Raw genomic sequence first — 16,238 nt, 5'->3', positions numbered from 1 at the left:
GAGTATGCTTAACTGGCGGCGACCGAATCATGTTAAGCCGGTGTGAAAAATAGTGAAGGTGTTGTTGGCTTTCGCCATAATAACAGGGCTATAAACCTTTGACTTATAAGGATAACTAACCTTTAGTAAATTAGGAAACATGAGAAACCTCAAAGATAACAACTAACAGCAACTGTGGAGAAAAACATCATGAAGAAAAACATCCGAGAGAAACAAAAGAGAACTTCTCCAAAAGACTCCACAAGTGATTAACAGAAGGAAACAGATGCAGAGGAGAAGGGAGCTGATGATAATCGATCCTACCAGAAGGAAACACGTGCACGGGAAAAGGGAGCTGATCCTACCAGAAGGAAACAGCTGCATGGGAAAGGGGAACTGAAGATCATCGATCCTCAGAAACAATTCAGAAGGAAACACACACATAGAAGAGAAAAAGGACTAATAATAGTCAATCCTTATCAACAATTACTCTGTCTAAAAGAGGGAATACGTATGCAATATTGAATGTATATAAGACATGGTTGAAGTGTTAGCTGGTGTGCCTCTGACCTGAGTCATGCGCCCAGCGCTGTGCTTTTGCTTCATTGACTTTGTCCCTATAATAAAGTAAGTGCCATTTCTCTTTAAGGGATCTGGCTATTTATTACAATTTGGGGGCTCGTCCGGGAGAATTCACTTGGTCCCAGTGGGCTCCGAGACCCCGAGCAGGAGGTGCACCTCACCGATTTCGGTGGCCTGCTCGGAGGACTTCGCGGTGCCTGTTGAGACTCCAAGCTGATAATGCCACGAGAGGAGGGACTCATAAAGCAAAAGGGGTAAGTCTCCCCAGGAAAACCCGCGGTAGCCCATAATTCTTGCGCACGAAGACCCAGGCCAGAAAACAGGACTGTAAGTACTGCTTGGTTGGGCGGGTTTGGGGCTTGATTGCTGCGTGTGTGGAACTCGGACCGGACAGTCCGGATCTGGGGAGCGAGTGTGGAGTCTTTCTAAGCGCGGTTCCAATCTCCCGCGAGGGAATTGGCCGGTGAAGAGACGAAGCGTCAGAGATTGAGTGAAAGACAGCCCCGGGAAAACTGGGTGCTTGACTGCTGTGGTGAGCGGAAGACAGCCCCAGGGAAAAGGGGAGCGGGAAAGTGCCGGCAGATATACCCCAAGACAGTCCTTTGGGGATAAAATTGGCTCATTGGAATATTGATCCGGCTACTAAAAATAAGGCTAAAGTTAAAATGATTCAGTATTATATGATAGAATGGACAAAGGAACCTCTACGAGCAGACCATTTGTATTGGCCTAGATATGGGCCCTTTGAAGGGTGGATGTGCCAGGCTTTAAACCTTTGTGTAAACTCTAAAGAATCCTTCAGCCCAGAGGAGAGGGAATACGCGTCCTGCTGGAAAGGGGAGATTTGGCCAAAAGGAGTTATTACCTTTAAAATAGCTGAGATCTCAAGGGAAGGAAAGGAGAAGCGGTGGGATCCTCTGGAAGTTTTGCCCCCTCCCTACCGCCTCCCTCCAACAGCCCCCCCTTCTCCTGGAAAAGAGCTGACACCTGGTGCTAGGAGAAGGTCGGACAGGTCTCAGAGGTTCATTGAAACAGTATCACTTCCAAACTCTCCTAGGTTACGGCGGAAACCTTCTCTTAAAGTCAAGGAATCGGAAGACCAAGACACGGTGCAGGAAAGCCCAGGAGTTAGTTTATTCCCCTTAAGGGAAGTACCCCTGGGGGGAGCACAAGGGGGGATAGGATTTGTAAACGTTCCTTTGACTCCCACTGAAGTCAGGAGCTTTAAAAAGGAATTAAAAGGGTTACTGGAAGATCCAATAGGCCTATCAGAACAATTAGACCAATTCCTAGGCCCTAACATTTATACCCGGGAGGAAATGCAGTCAATAAGAAGTATAACATTTTCTCCCAAAGAACGGCAAATGTTTAGAACAGCTGGGATGAGAATTTGGGAACGGGAAAATCAGCAAGGCCCACCTGGGGACCAGAAGATGCCAATAGTACACCCAAATTGGAATCAAAATGATGTAGAGGGTCGCAGGAACATGAGTGATTATCGAAATTTAATTATTAAAGGTTTAAAAGAAGCCGCTCCTAGAGGGCAGAATGTAAGCGAAGCATTTGATGGGCAGCAGGGAAGGGAGGAAACCCCGACCGAATGGCCTGAAACGCTGCGACCTGACATGAGACAGTGCTCAGGAAGAGATTCAGAGAGTCCCGCGGGGCAAACATTACTGAGAGTTCCAGCTGTTACATGTGCCTGGCCAGACATTCGAAGAAAATTAAGAGAAACTAGAGGACTGGCAGGATCGGGGCCTGAACGAATTACTGAGGGAAGCTCAGAAAGTATATGTACGAAGAGATGAGGAGACGGCTAAAGCAAAAGCTAAAATCGTAGTAGCCACCATGAGGGAAGGAAATATTCAGAAAAATCCCAGGGTGATGGGGGGGATGGGAGGGAATCCTGAGAGGCGGGAGGAGACTTTTAGAGGGAACCAGATCCCTCCCAGAAGGGGACCATCGGGAACTGAGAAAAGGAATGAAGGAGGTGGATGTTTCTATTGTGGGAAACTTGGGCATTTTAAGAAGGAATGTCCTCAAAGGGATAAAGATCAGAAAGTGTTTAAAGAAATTGAGGATTAGGGCTGTCAGGGGCTCTACCTCCTGGAGGATAGCTATCACCTTGAGCCCTTGCTAAACCTAAAAGTAGGCCCCCAGGAGGAGGTATTAGAATTTCTGGTAGATACAGGAGCTGAGCGAACTTGTGTTTGTAACATACCTAAAGGATGCACTATAAGTAAAGAAGTAATTAATGTAACGGGAGCAAAGGGGGAAAGTTTTAAAGCCCTGGTGATCAAGCAGGTGGTTTTTGAAGGTAATGACAAAATAGGTGTAGGGAATATTTTGCCAGTGCCTGGAGCTGGGTGCAATCTGTTGGGAAGAGACTTGCAGATCCAGCTGGGGGTTGGAGTAATCCCTGAGGAGGGGAAAATGATTGCAAAAATACTAAGATTAAGTCAGGAGGATGAATCCAAAATTAATCAGCAAGTTTGGGCTGTGGCTGGTAACAGAGGAGGTCTGAATATCCAACCAAGCAAAGTTTCTATAGAAAGGGAAAATCACCCCACACAAGTCAGGCAGTTCCCCATTGCAATGGAGGGAAAAAAAGGCCTCCAGCCGGTAATTGAAGGACTCATCTCTGATGGGACCCTCGAACCCTGTATGTCTCCTCATAACACTCCTATCCTACCTGTAAAGAAACCTGACGGGACGTATAGGTTGGTGCAAGACTTACGGGAGGTGAATAAGAGAACTTTGGCTCGGTACCCTGTTGTACCAAACCCTTATACCCTTCTGAGCAAAGTTCCCCCGAAACACAGCTGGTTTAGTGTAGTGGATTTAAAAGATGCGTTTTGGGCATGTCCCCTGGCTGAGGAAAGTCGAGATATCTTTGCTTTTGAACGGGAGGACCCAAACACCGGACGTAAACAGCAGCTTAGACGGACAAAGCTCCCTCAAGGGTTTACGGAGTCTCCCAACCTGTTTGGACAGGCTCTGGAGGAGCTGTTACTATCTTTTCACACCCCTCCAAAAACTCAAATCACTCAGTATGTAGATGACTTATTAATATCAGGGGAAGAGGAAAAATTAGTCAGAGAAGTAACAATTCAGTTACTAAACTTATTAGGAGAGAAAGGTTTAAGGGTTTCCAAGGGAAAGTTACAATTTGTAGAACCTGAAGTACGATACTTAGGGCATATAATAAGTCAGGGAAGTCGCAAATTAAACCCCGAGAGGATTGCCGGAATAATATCCCTCCCACCCCCAACTACAAGAAGAGAAGTAAGGAAGTTATTAGGACTGCTAGGGTACTGTAGATTATGGATCGAGGGGTATACCCAGGCGGTGAAATTTTTATACGAAAAATTGACGGGGGAAGATAAGATAGAGTGGACACAGAATGACAATGAAAAACTAGAAGAACTAAAGTCAAAACTGATAAAAGCTCCGGTTCTGAGCCTACCATCGTTAGAGAAACCCTTCTGTTTGTTTGTCAATGTGGAAAATGGGATAGCCCATGGAATTTTGGCCCAGGAATGGGGAGGGGTGAGGAAACCGGTAGCGTACTTATCAAAATTATTAGATCCAGTCAGCCGAGGTTGGCCAATATGCATCCAAGCGGTAGCCGCTACCGCGATACTAGTGGAAGAAAGTCAAAAACTCACTTTCAGGGGTAAGCTAATAGTTCACACTCCACACTCTGTAAGGAATATCTTAAATCAGAAAGCAAATAAATGGTTGACGGATTCTAGGATGTTGAAAGATGAGGCCATTTTACTAGACAACGAAGACCTAACCTTGGTAACAGATAAGAATCAAAATCCTGCCCAGTTTCTATATGGGGAACCTAAAGAGGAACTAGTACACGATCGTTTAGAAGTAATAAATTATCAGACAAAAATCAGAGAAGATTTGACTGACCAAGCCTTATCGGTAGGAGAAAAGATATACATAGATGGATCATCTAGGTGTATACAAGGGAAAAGAATGTCTGGATATGCAATAATAGATGGGAGTAACATGACGATTATAGAAAAAGGAGAACTGCCATCTAATTGGTCTGCTCAAAGCTGTGAGTTATACGCCTTAAAAAGAGCATTAGAATTTCTAGCACATAAGGAAGGAACTATTTATACAGATTCTAAATATGCATTTGGGGTGGTACATACTTTTGGAAAAATCTGGGAAGAAAGAGGATTACTAACTTCAAAAGGAAAAGGACTAGTTCACGAGGAGTTAATATTGGAGGTATTAGAAGCTTTAACTCTACCTAAGGAAATTGCAGTAGTCCGTGTAAAGGGGCATCAGAAAGGATTAACACCAGAAATAAGGGGAAATAATCCAGCTGACCAAGAGGCGAAAGAGGCTGCTGAAAATGGGGAAGAGAAATTATTAGTTGTTCAACAGAGAAAAGAGGAGCGAGGTAATATTCCTCAATTCACTGAAGCTGAAGAAAAGGAATTGACTAGAATAGGAGGAGAAAAGACTCCGGAAGGAAAATGGGTGCTACCTGATGGGCGTCAGATAGTAAATAAAACATTAGCAAGAAAAATATTGGAGGAATTGCATAGAGAAACCCACTGGGGAACACAGGCCATTTGCGACCACTTTCTTAGAAAATGTGGATGCATAGGGGTGTTCGGAGTAGCTAAACAAATCACCGAGAGGTGTATAACTTGCCAAAAGGTGAATAAAAAGGTAATGAGAAAACCCATCCATGGAGGGCGGGAGTTGGCCTTACGCCCCTTTCAAAATATACAAGTGGATTTTACAGAACTCCCACAAGTCCAAAGGTGGAAGTTCCTCTTGGTATTAGTCGACCATCTTACCCATTGGGTGGAGGCAATTCCAGTCACTAGAACATCGGCTAATGTAGTAACAAAGATCCTGCTAGAACAAATTATTCCTAGATACGGAATGGTTCATAGAATAGACTCTGACAGGGGAACACATTTCACCTCCAAAATAATCACCCAGAGAACTCAAGCCTTAGGCACTCAGTGGGAGTTACACACTCCATGGCACCCCCAAAGCTCAGGAAGGGTTGAACGAATGAATCGGACTTTAAAAAGGGCTTTAACCAAATTAATGATAGAAACTCAACTGTCATGGGTCAAGTGCCTCCCTTTAGCATTACTCGGGGTTCGAACTCAACCCAGAACGGATCTCGGAGTCTCTCCATATGAAATGATGTTTGCTTTGCCCTTCTTGGCTTCACAGCAGGAAATGGCTACTTATGAAGGAGGGAGGCTAGTATTAAACAATACGTAATGCAGATTGCAAAGAACTTGGAACAACTAAGAAATAAAGGGTTGCTCCCACAAACTACCGTGTTGGATTTTAAGATCCATAACATTAAAATTGGAGAACGGGTTTTAGTAAAAACTTGGAGAGAGCAATCTTTAACTCCTCAATGGGAAGGTCCCTTTCAGGTGCTGTTGACTAGGGAAGCTGCAGTACGGACGAAGGAAAAAGGGTGGACTCACGCCAGCAGAATAAAAGGACCAGTAGAAGAACCTAGAGATTGGACTCTGACTTCAACTCCCGGGGACACCAGACTCACCTTAAAACGCCAACCAACGCGGTGATGTATGGGAGAGGAACTGAATAATAACTTGGAAATCACAGAAACTTGGGGAGTGAAACCAGAACTTTATCGTTGGTTTCGGGTACGGCCAGGGCAAACCTTAAGGAAAATTAGATATCCTCCTTGGGGAAGAGCACTCCCGTTACAGGCAGGAGGGTCAGGGTTGTATAAAACTGAAAACTCTCTGTTTGCACTTGCACGTGATTTATATAAAGAAGATAGTCGGCTATATCCTAACCTTGAGGAAGAACTACAGCCCCCTCCAGTACCCCGTAGTATACCTTGTCTGATACATCCCTGTGCTAGACATCATAGTTGGGTGAAGTGCGAATGCTTAGGTTGTAAGCAAAATTGGTATTACCATTCATCCCAAAGACATCCCTTCTGTTTAAATTGCCGGAAGCAAAATTCGAGTTTGGCTCAAACTCAGATACGATATACCAATATCGTAACATTAATTTGTGGGTGGGAATTGCTAGTGCTGGTTCTGTGGGAAATTCCTGAAGAATGGTGGGAAACAGTGGTCTCTAAGTGTAAAAAACGATTTTGCTTGGAAAAAGAGGTAAGAACCCTACCTGCTACAAGAGCCAGGGATACCGGATGAAAAGAGGATGGAGGGCAAGACCAGGTTGGCCACTGTACTCGCTGCCAAGAAGAATTATTTCTCGGCTGTTGGAAGCACCCCAATAGGCATGAGAGGTAGGAGTATAAGCCATACTGGACCTCCACTCCTCGTATTGTTATTAGCAGTATCCTTAGTACCCAGTAACGAATGCATGAAGTGTTACCAGCAGGTCTCCTGGAATAGGAAGATGGTTTCCACGATGACAGTGCATTCGCATATCAACAGACGCTGTTATAACTGCCATGAGTTAACAGTGTGCAAATACGACCAACACGAATATTGGGTTGGGAAGAGTTTAGGAATGGGCGGAACAAGACTAGGAGTGCATTGTCCTAGAGGGGAGCAATGGCTCTGCTTTACTAAAGCCGGGCATTGGGACATATCGGACGGAGGTGGGGTACAAGATATGATAAAAGCCGAGAAAAAAGATATGATAAAAGCCGAGGGGAGAAAGGCTGAGGCTCTCGGAGACTTTGAACTGGCCAGCCATGGCCACCAGGCTTCAGCTCATCACTTCTGTGTCAGATGACCCTGTCCTCCCTGTGAGACCCCTCAGAGCAGCTGTACCCAGCTCCAGGGGGCCGGATACGGCCTCAGCATTATGGCGAGGTGCTTCCTGGGAGCAAGATCTCTCACGGGGGCACTGGGAAACCCTCCTCAGGCCTGGATGCCCGAGAAACATCTCTGCACTGCTCCACATCTCACCAAAACCAGGGACAGAGGAAGGCTGCTGTGGTGGCCTCCAAGAGAACCAGCTCACCTGGGCTGTTCTGCAGCCACCAGGTGCCTCTGCTGACAGGCGGGTCTCAGCGTTGCTCTGCAAACGGCTGCCACCTCCCTGCAGGATGCTCTCCAGCGCACGGTACGTCTGCACTGAGTCTTCTCGGGGATGAAGTCCCAAAGGGAGGGATGGGGTTTGCTTGGCCCCCATTCCCAGGGTGCCACAAGAGAGAGCTGCCACCCCCAAATCGCCTGTGTGACGTGGACACCACACACGAGCTGCAGACATGGGTCAGGACAGCTCTGGGGAGCAGCAAGCCATTCTGTGGTGCCCCCGGCACTGGCAGAAAGCAGAGCCGGAGACAATGGGGAGAAGCCCAGGGCAGCCAACGGCAGGGTGCAGCGCCCGCAGAAACACCCAGCTCCTTGAGCCTTGGCGCTGGGGCTGCAGCTCAAGGCTGGCACTGGCTGGGGCTTCGCTGGGAAAAAACAGGCGGGGGTGACCCTGACACCCCACGTGTGTACCTCGTCCCACAATCTGGGAACATGTCCCTCTGCCCATCACCGCCACGGGGTGCAGAAAGCAGCGCCGTTGGCCCTGGCGTGGTCCTGAGCCATGTCTCAACAGATGAGTCTTTAACCAGCAGGCCTAAAAAGAGGGAAAATTGCCCAGAATTAAGCTGTGCTCAAGTTTTTGCAGGCAGTATGATTTTTTGAGCTGCCTGGCGGTGCCACTCCTGGGGAGCGCTCAAGACCCAGGGCGGCTGCCTGTACCTGCGAGCAGGCGGTGGAGTGTGTGCAGCGGGAGCCAGCGGTGGTTTGTGTGGCGGTTGGACGGGTTTGGGCTCTAAATGTGCCCATCCTAGTACACCTGGTTCCTTTCTCCTTACAGGTTGTATTTAGAGCTTAAGTGGTATTATTTTAAAAAGCAAAACCAATAAGCAAACAAACAAAAAACCGGCTGAGTGATTCCTGCCCCTGCCCCGAGCTGGGCTTTTTCCCCACAGTCCTGGCCACTCTGCAGGGCGACGTTCATCACCAATTTTAGGCAGCAGGACTGAGCCCAGGGAAGGGCTCTTCCCGGCAGCGCATTCCTTGAGGCGCCTGGTAATTCCTTGAGGCTGCCAGGGGATGCTCAAGAAATGGAGTCAGCTGCCCGTAATTGCTATTTGTGGTCCCTCCTCATCGCTCTCTGTCTGGCTCCCTGCCCCCATCTTTTAATTCCTCCCTCTCTGTCTCTAGCCCATCACTATTTTTTCCTTTCTCTTTCTTTCTCTGGACGGCTCCCTGACCTTATGTTTTTCCTCCCTCCCTCTCTGCCACACAGCCTGTTTTTGTCTTTCTATATTTGTCTTTCTCTGTCTGGCTCCCTGTCTCTCCTATAGCCCGTTGCTAGTTTTTTCTTTCTCTGCATCTCTCTCCCCCACTCCCTGTCCTTCTCTATCGCTCTGTCCACCTTCCTGGCCTCATCTTCCTCGCTGTCCTGCAGCCCGTCCCCTTTCCTGCCTGTCTGCCTGGCCCTTCCCTCTTCCCTCTGGGCCTCCATCCCACTCCCCGTCCCCTTTTGCTCTTCCCTCACCTCAGCCCTGGAGGCCGTCGCTGTTCTGTCCTTCTCCGCCTCCTCGTCCTGACCCTGTCCCCTGCCCTCCATCTCTTTCCCGCTCTCCCCCTGCTCCTCACCGGGATTTCTCCTCCCTCCACTCCCTGCCCAGCTCCCCCATGCTCTCCCCGTTGTCCCTCTGTCCCTTCCCACCCCTCTCCGCCGCTCTCTCCCTCTCCGCCCTCCTCCTCCCGGCTCCACCGGGGCTCCGGGGCCTGGCCCTGGGCCGCGGCAGCCCCGGGGAGGTGGCCCTGGTTCCTGCGGGGGTCAGAGGGCGGGAAGGGGCGCCCCGGGGCACGCTGGGAGCTGTAGTCCCGGCACCGGGCTCCTTGCGGCCATCTTGTGTCGGGGGCTGCAGCCTCTGCTCCCGCTGCGGCCCGGTCGTGTAATTGCTGTGATTTTCGCTCTCTAGAGATCACACATGCTCTTATTTTTCTGACCACCAGTCTTGAATAACACACACAAAACCTACACTAAGCCCATCATGAATCAGCTAAAAATTCTGAGTCGTAAATTGTAGCCCGATCCTTTAGCACCATCAGTGCTGCTCACCTTTCCTTTCTGAAGGGGTAGATTACTGGCCTTAATGGTTTATGTCCCTTCAGCACTGACCTTTCAGCCGACGTCTGCTGAAATTCACAGAGACAGGCTTGGTATGGCTGGGTAACTATAGAATGAAATAATTACCTCGGCCTCGTCCCTCCTTCTTAGAGACCTGATTTATAGAAGGTTCCTCCATCAGCTGAAAAGGCAATGGATATTTTGGAATCTTTTTCAGAGAATCAAATGGCCTAAAGACAATCATAAATGAGCTGAAAAAGCCTACTGGTGGACCCTCTCCCTTAGAGAGAGGGAAGAGGGTGAGGCCCCACACAAGTCAGAGGACCCCCTCCCCTCTCGTCACCAGGCAATAGGAGGGGATCGCAGAGACGAGGGGGAATGGAAACAGGTCCCTGCTCGGGGAAGCAGGAGAATCCCCTCCTGGCCCCTCCCACTTTCCCAGTTACCTTTCCAGAACAGGGGTTCCTCTGGAGATATCCCTCTGGAGATACTCCAAAACCAATATGGGACCCCCACAACCCCTCCCAAATCCCCTCAGGAGCACATAAAGCCTCAGAAGCACCCTCTTCACCCCCTAATCCCCTCCAGGATCCTCCAAAAGGAGGGGCTGGAGCCCCTCTGCTGGGAGGACAGGCTGAGAGAGTTGGCGTTGTTCAGCCTGCAGAACAGAAGGCTCCGGGGAGACCTTAGAGCGGCCTTCCAGTCCCTAAAGGGGGCCTACAAGGAAGGATGGGGAGGCACTCTTCATCAGGGAGTGGAATGAGAAGACAAGGGGTAACGGTTTCAAACTGAAGGAGGGGAGATTTGGATTGGATATCAGGAAGAAATTCTTTACTGAGAGGTTGGTGAGGCACTGGAACAGGTTGCCTGGGGGAAGCTGTGGCTGCCCCATCCCTGCAGGGGTTCAAGGCCAGGCTGGAGGAAGCTTTGAGCAGCCTGGTCTGGTGGGAGGTGTCCCTGCCCAGGGCAGGGGGGTTGGAACTCCATCATCTTTAAGGTCCCTTCCAACCCCAACCATTCCATGCGTCTGTAAATCCCACCCACGGGACACAAAAAGCCCTCAATATCCCCCACGGGGAACCCCAAAACACCCATGGGAACACCCCCCCCAGCTTCAATTGACCTCGACATGGCTTCATATGTGGTCCTATCTGCTAGAATGGGGTCTTTTCCAGAGACTGCCAGTGGCGTTGCCGTTTTCCTTCTTGTATGGGATTGAAAATGCAAACACCAAACGGGAAGACGATGAGGATTCTGTTGCAGTTCCTGTATTTCCAAGAAAACTTCCAATCCTGCGGTATTCGTGGCATTTTTACTGGCATTGGTGGAAAGAGGCGGTTTGCATTTTTAGGTTGCCTTCGGCTTTCTGGCTGGCTTTGCAAATCTGGCTTGTGCCGTGTGCTCTGAGGAAAGGTGGGCCTTGACCCTGGTAGCGTTGCTGCTTCAAAGCGCTAGCTCTTGAGAGAGCTTCTCTTCAGTACAAGTGTTTGTCAGGTACCAAGCTTCCAAGGCCAGGCTGGCAAGAAGTTCTCTTTTCCAGCTACGGTCCATGTTCCTGGCAAGAATGCCTTACAGTGAGCAATAGACACTGCTGCTGGGTTGGAAAACTTACTTTGTCTCTCTATTTTCCGGTTGGCCAAAAGTCTCTTGCCCTTCTTTGCTTTCTTTTCCAAGCTTGGGCTCTTTCCCAGTCCCAGTCCCTGCCACGTCTGTGATGTCATTATGGAGCACGTTCCAGAGCCAGCAGACAGGCAGGGGTTCTACTACGACGCCGGAGGGAGGGCAAGGACAAAGTGTTGTAAGCACCCCAGAGTGGCAGAAGCGTCTCCCACTGCCTCAGGCTTGGAGGTGGGTGACAGCTTGCCTCGTGGCGCATACTCCTCCTCCTCACCCAGGGAGAGGAAGATGAGTGCTGTGGCTTGCACCGCCTCCCACGGGCTTTGCCCGGAAGGGACACCAAGCGACGTGATCATCAGCGTGGACGGCATTGAATTCAACGTGCACAAGATGGTCCTCTCTAACTGCAGTGCGTACTTCAGGTGAGTGCTTGAAAGAGGAGGGGATGGGGCCAACCAGCGCTCCCTGCTCCGTGCCACACTGTGCCTGGCTGTATCTCCAGTGCTTCCCTCGGCACTCCAACTCTCCTCCGGCAGTTCCCCCTGCTCCTGCTCCCTGCCCAGGCACCCAAAGGCCTCCACAAGCTGGAAGTGGTGTCTGAGAAGGCCCAGCTAGGGTGCGGGGCTGGGAGCGTGGCCAGCCTGGCTGCTCTGCTGTCAGGCGGGAGGCTTTCCTTCCCCACACACGGGTACTCTCTGCTGTTCTTCTTGAAGCCAGGTGCCCACTCGCCCTGTGGCTCCTCTTGAAAACAAGCGGCCAGTAAAGCCTTCCTTCATCAAACTCCACGGCCTCCCAGTGTGCCTACTGCTAGTGCCCAAACGGGTGCGCGGGGAAGGGGGCACAGGGGATAACGGGCTCAGGGTTTCCCACAGCAAGGCCGCTTTCTTCCCCAGCAGCACTCTCTTGGTTTTTTCAGGGCTTTGTTCTCCAGCAACTGCAGCAGTGCCGACAGCAACGTCTATCAAATCCACGGCGCTTCCCCTGAAACGATGGGGCTCCTCATCGAGTACGCCTACACCGGCACAGTGCCCCTCACGGAGGACAACGTTGAAAGTTTGCTCGTGGCGGCAGACCAGTTCAACGTCCTGGGCATCGTCAGCCTGTGCTGCCACTTCTTAAAAGCCCAGCTGTGCTCGGAAAACTGCGTCGGCATCTGGAGATTCACCCACTACTACTACTGTGCTGACCTGCGAGAAGCAGCCCACGAGTTCATCCAGCATCACTTGGAGGAGGTGAGCAGGGTGTCCGCAGAGTTTCTGGAGCTCTCCTTCAATGACCTGCAACGCCTGCTGGAGAAGGGGGAGCTCCCTGTGAGAGAAGAGGCCACGCTGGAGGCCGTTCTCACCTGGGCTACTCATGACCTGCCCAACAGGAGGCAGCACATTGTCTTCTTGCTGAGCAAGGAAGGCTGGAGGAGTGGACAGAAGGGATTTTTCTTTTTAAAATAAACTCTGTGTTTCTGACAGTCAAGACTTTGCTCATCACTTGTGAAGTCAGACCTTGCCAAGGGTAGGAACTTGTAGTCCACGTTCCCCGGACTCACACGTCCCTCATCCAAATCGGCAAGTCCCCTTTCTATCAGTTTCATAGGATCGAGATTTTCATCGGTGTCCCAGAAGGTCCTGTTGACCAGCTCCTGGAAGAGCTGGAAGTTTGCTCGCCTGCAACTCGCGGGCCTGGCTTTACTCTTGCCGTGGAGACCAGCTTCAGGGCAGGTAAGACTGCGCTGGGGAAGGGATCAGCAGCGAAAAGGGCCAACGCAAAGCTCTTTTGGGGGCTTTTGGAAGCCGGCAAAAGCCCTCGGCCTGTGCTGAGGGCTGTCTGCTGCTGGGCGGGCTGCTGAGGGAGCCTGGGGGCGGAGACAGCACCTCCCCCGATCGATCAAGCCACCAGGTTATAGGAAGCCTCCAGGAGGGCAGGGACTTGTCTTTGCCCAGAGCGAGCAACCAGTGCTCCCCTCAAGTGACCGTCGAGTCACAAGGTCTCGCTTGTGTCTAGAGATCCAGCCGTGGTTGCTACCCGGTCGAAGGCGGCTGTTAAAAAAACTGTGGGCACCCAGACAGAGGCCCCGCGCAAACATATGGGCATCCAGGCCTCTGGCTGCAAAGAGTGCCGGAGCCTGGCACTCGCCATGGAGGGCAGCAGAGACAACACCTGTGTCAGATGTGAACAGGTAAATGATCTGCTCATTCTGGTGGCTGAGCTGAAGGAAGAAGTGGAAAGGTTGAGGAGTATGAGAGAATGCGAGAGGGAGAGTGACTGGTGGACCCGCTCCCGGAGAGAAAGGGAACAGGGTGAGGCCCCACACAAGTCAGAGGACCCCCTCCCCTCTCGTCACCAGGCAACAGGAGGGGATCTCAGAGACGAGGGGGAATGGAAACAGGTCCCTGCTCGGGGAAGCAGGAGAATCCCCTCCCGGCCTCTCCCACCTTCCCAGTTACCTTTGCAGAACAGATATGAAGCCCTGCAGGAGGAACTGGCTGTTGGAGAGGAGGATGAGACACCCAGGACAGGAACGTCAGAAAGACCAAGTCGCCATGGACCCAGCATCACAGCTGGCTCCAAAAGGAAAAGCAGACGGTGGTGCACCCATTGTGGTGGGTGACCCTCTCCTGAGGGGGGCGGAGGGGCCAATATGCCGTCCAGACCCACTTCACAGGGAAGTCTGCTGCCTCCCTGGGGCACGGGTCAGGGATGTGTTAGGCAAACTTCCGGCCCTAGTAGACTCCTCTGACTACTACCCCCTCTTAGTATGTCAGGTGGGTAGTGATGAAGTGGGTAGGAGGAGCCCAAAATGGATTAAAAGAGATTTTAGAGCCTTGGGGCGACGGCTTAAGGGGTCAGGAACACCAGTTGTGTTCTCTATCCCTTCAGTGGCAGTCATGAATGAGGAAATTAACAGAGAGAGGCAACAGGTCAACTCGTGGCTCCGGGACTGGTGTTATCGGCAGGGCTTTGGGTTTTTTGATCACAGGCTGCTATAGGAGTCACCTGACCTGCTGGTGGCAGGTGGAACGCACCTGTCCCAGAAGGGGAAAAGAATTTTGGGGCAGGAGTTAGCAAGGCTCCTTGACAGGGCTTTAAACTAGATATGAGGGGGGAAGGGGAGACAAGTGGGCCTGTCAGGAATAAATCCAAGGGCCAAATGCCAGGGCTTGAAGGATGGTGGGCTAGCGAGGACTCTCACTCTGACATTTCATTGGAGAGAAGGGGTTAACGCTTAGAAATCATGGAAGCACCTGAGAGGGGTCTGGTGGGAAATGGGGCCCACACCCACAAAAAGGTGCTGGAGTCATTAGCACATCTGAAGTGCATCTCTACCAATGCACGCAGTATGCGCAACAAACAGGGCTTGAAGCCATGATGCACCAGGGAAACTATGACACAGTGGCTATCACAGAAACATGGTGGGATGCCTCACATGACTGGAGTGCCACAATCGATGGCTACAAGTTCTTCAGGAGGGACAGACAGGAAAGGAGAGGTGGAGGAGTGGCCCTGTATATTAGAGAATGCTATGAGAGCACAGAAATCTAGTATAGCGACGACGGGGTGGAGAGTGTTTGGATTAGGTTAAGGGCCGATGTCGTGGTTTAGCCTCAGATGGCAACAAAGAACCACGTGCCGCTCGCTCGTGCCTTCCTAATACAGGAAGAATCGTAAGAAAAGGCAAGACTCTTGGGTTGAGACAAAGGCAGTTTAACAGAACAGCAAAGGGAACAGGCAAACAACAACAACAACACCACGGATAGGGGAATATACAAACACGATTACGGAACCGCCGCTCCCCCGCCGCTCGCCGCTCGCCGGCCGGACCCGGGCCGCCCCAGCCCACTTTTAAGCAGCAACTTCCTGCCCCCTCCCCCGGCAGCTCAGGGTGGGCATGGCTCACATGGCATGGAATACCAGGAAAAGTTAACCCTATCCCCACCGGAACCAGGACATTATCCACCCCTTATTCCATACCATCTATGCCATGCCCAGCAGGTTCCAATGAATTGCCACCACTTTCCCCTGTTATATATATATATATATACACACATATAATACCCTTAGTTTATGGGTCATCCCTCCAAAGTGTCCGTTGAGTTCTTTTAATCCACGGCTTTGGGCTCCATCTGTTAGAACAGTCTCTCAGGGCAGGTGAGATGCTGGGTGGTGCTGGTCTGTTGCATGCTGTATTTTTCGGAGCTTGTGACTGGTGCACCTGGTGTGGCTCATGCACGCAGTCTTATAGGCTGAAGATGTAGATCTTGAGGAAACTGCTGGGCGCCGGCTGCTGAGATCAGTTCTTATCCCATCACCCCTGTGCCTTACTTGTAGTACAACTGATAGCAATGAGGACATACAGTGACAGTGTTACTTAGCAATTAACAGCACACAATCTGATTCATTGGCTATTCTCGCCCAAAATCAGATCTCCATGAGGTACACATCGGACTTGCCCATCCTTCCGCATCACCCACCAAGTGCACCCAGGTCCTTGGGCAAAAGCAATCCCACGGATGGGTTTGCCTTTGCCTGAGGCAGGACTAACCCAGACTGTCTTCCCTAGCATATTCTTCATGTGCACTACGGGGACTTTATCCCCTTCTACAGTACGTGGAAGTTTTGATTGGGCAGGGCCAGCCCGATTGTTAGATCCCCTGGTGTTAACTAGCCAGGTAGCTTTTGCTAAATGCGTATCCCAGTGTTTGAAAGTCCCACCACCCATTGCTCTCAGTGTAGTTTTTAACAGTCCATTGTATCGTTCTATCTTCCCAGAGGCTGGGGCGTGATAGGGGATGTGATACACCCACTCGATACCATGCTCTTTGGCCCAGGTGTCTATGAGGCTGTTTCGGAAATGAGTCCCATTGTCCGACTCAATTCTCTCTGGGGTACCATGTCGCCACAGGACTTGCTTTTCAAGGCCCAGGATAGTGTTCCGGGCAGTGGCATGGGGCACAGGGTATGTTTCCAGC

The 16,238-nt window shown here is 50.8% G+C and overlaps 1 protein-coding gene across 1 annotated transcript; it reads left to right on the top strand.

The window, feature by feature from the left end:
• Window positions 1-653: 653 nt before the first annotated feature.
• LOC128901619 (kelch-like protein 10) lies at window positions 654-12,722 on the top strand. Its single transcript, XM_054183690.1, has 4 exons — window positions 654-815; window positions 5,986-6,233; window positions 11,332-11,696; window positions 12,191-12,722. The coding sequence occupies exons 2-4, from the start codon at window positions 6,156-6,158 to the stop codon at window positions 12,720-12,722; spliced, it is 975 nt and encodes a 324-aa protein (XP_054039665.1). The 5' UTR covers window positions 654-815; window positions 5,986-6,155.
• Window positions 12,723-16,238: the final 3,516 nt, after the last annotated feature.

This window comes from Rissa tridactyla, chromosome 27 (assembly GCF_028500815.1).
Source record: "Rissa tridactyla isolate bRisTri1 chromosome 27, bRisTri1.patW.cur.20221130, whole genome shotgun sequence".
Taxonomy (NCBI): domain Eukaryota; kingdom Metazoa; phylum Chordata; class Aves; order Charadriiformes; family Laridae; genus Rissa; species Rissa tridactyla.
Note: the sequence above shows the minus strand (reverse complement) of the source record. Positions and strands in the feature narration are given on the sequence as shown.

Coding starts and splice junctions, on each gene's coding strand:
- LOC128901619 (XM_054183690.1), top strand. CDS start 6,156: ATGGGAGAGGAACTGAATAATAACTTGGAAATCACAGAAACTTGGGGA. Junction 6,234..11,331: donor AACTTTATCGTTGGTTTCGG/GTACGGCCAGGG, acceptor TTCTTTTCCAAG/CTTGGGCTCTTTCCCAGTCC. Junction 11,697..12,190: donor AACTGCAGTGCGTACTTCAG/GTGAGTGCTTGA, acceptor TGGTTTTTTCAG/GGCTTTGTTCTCCAGCAACT.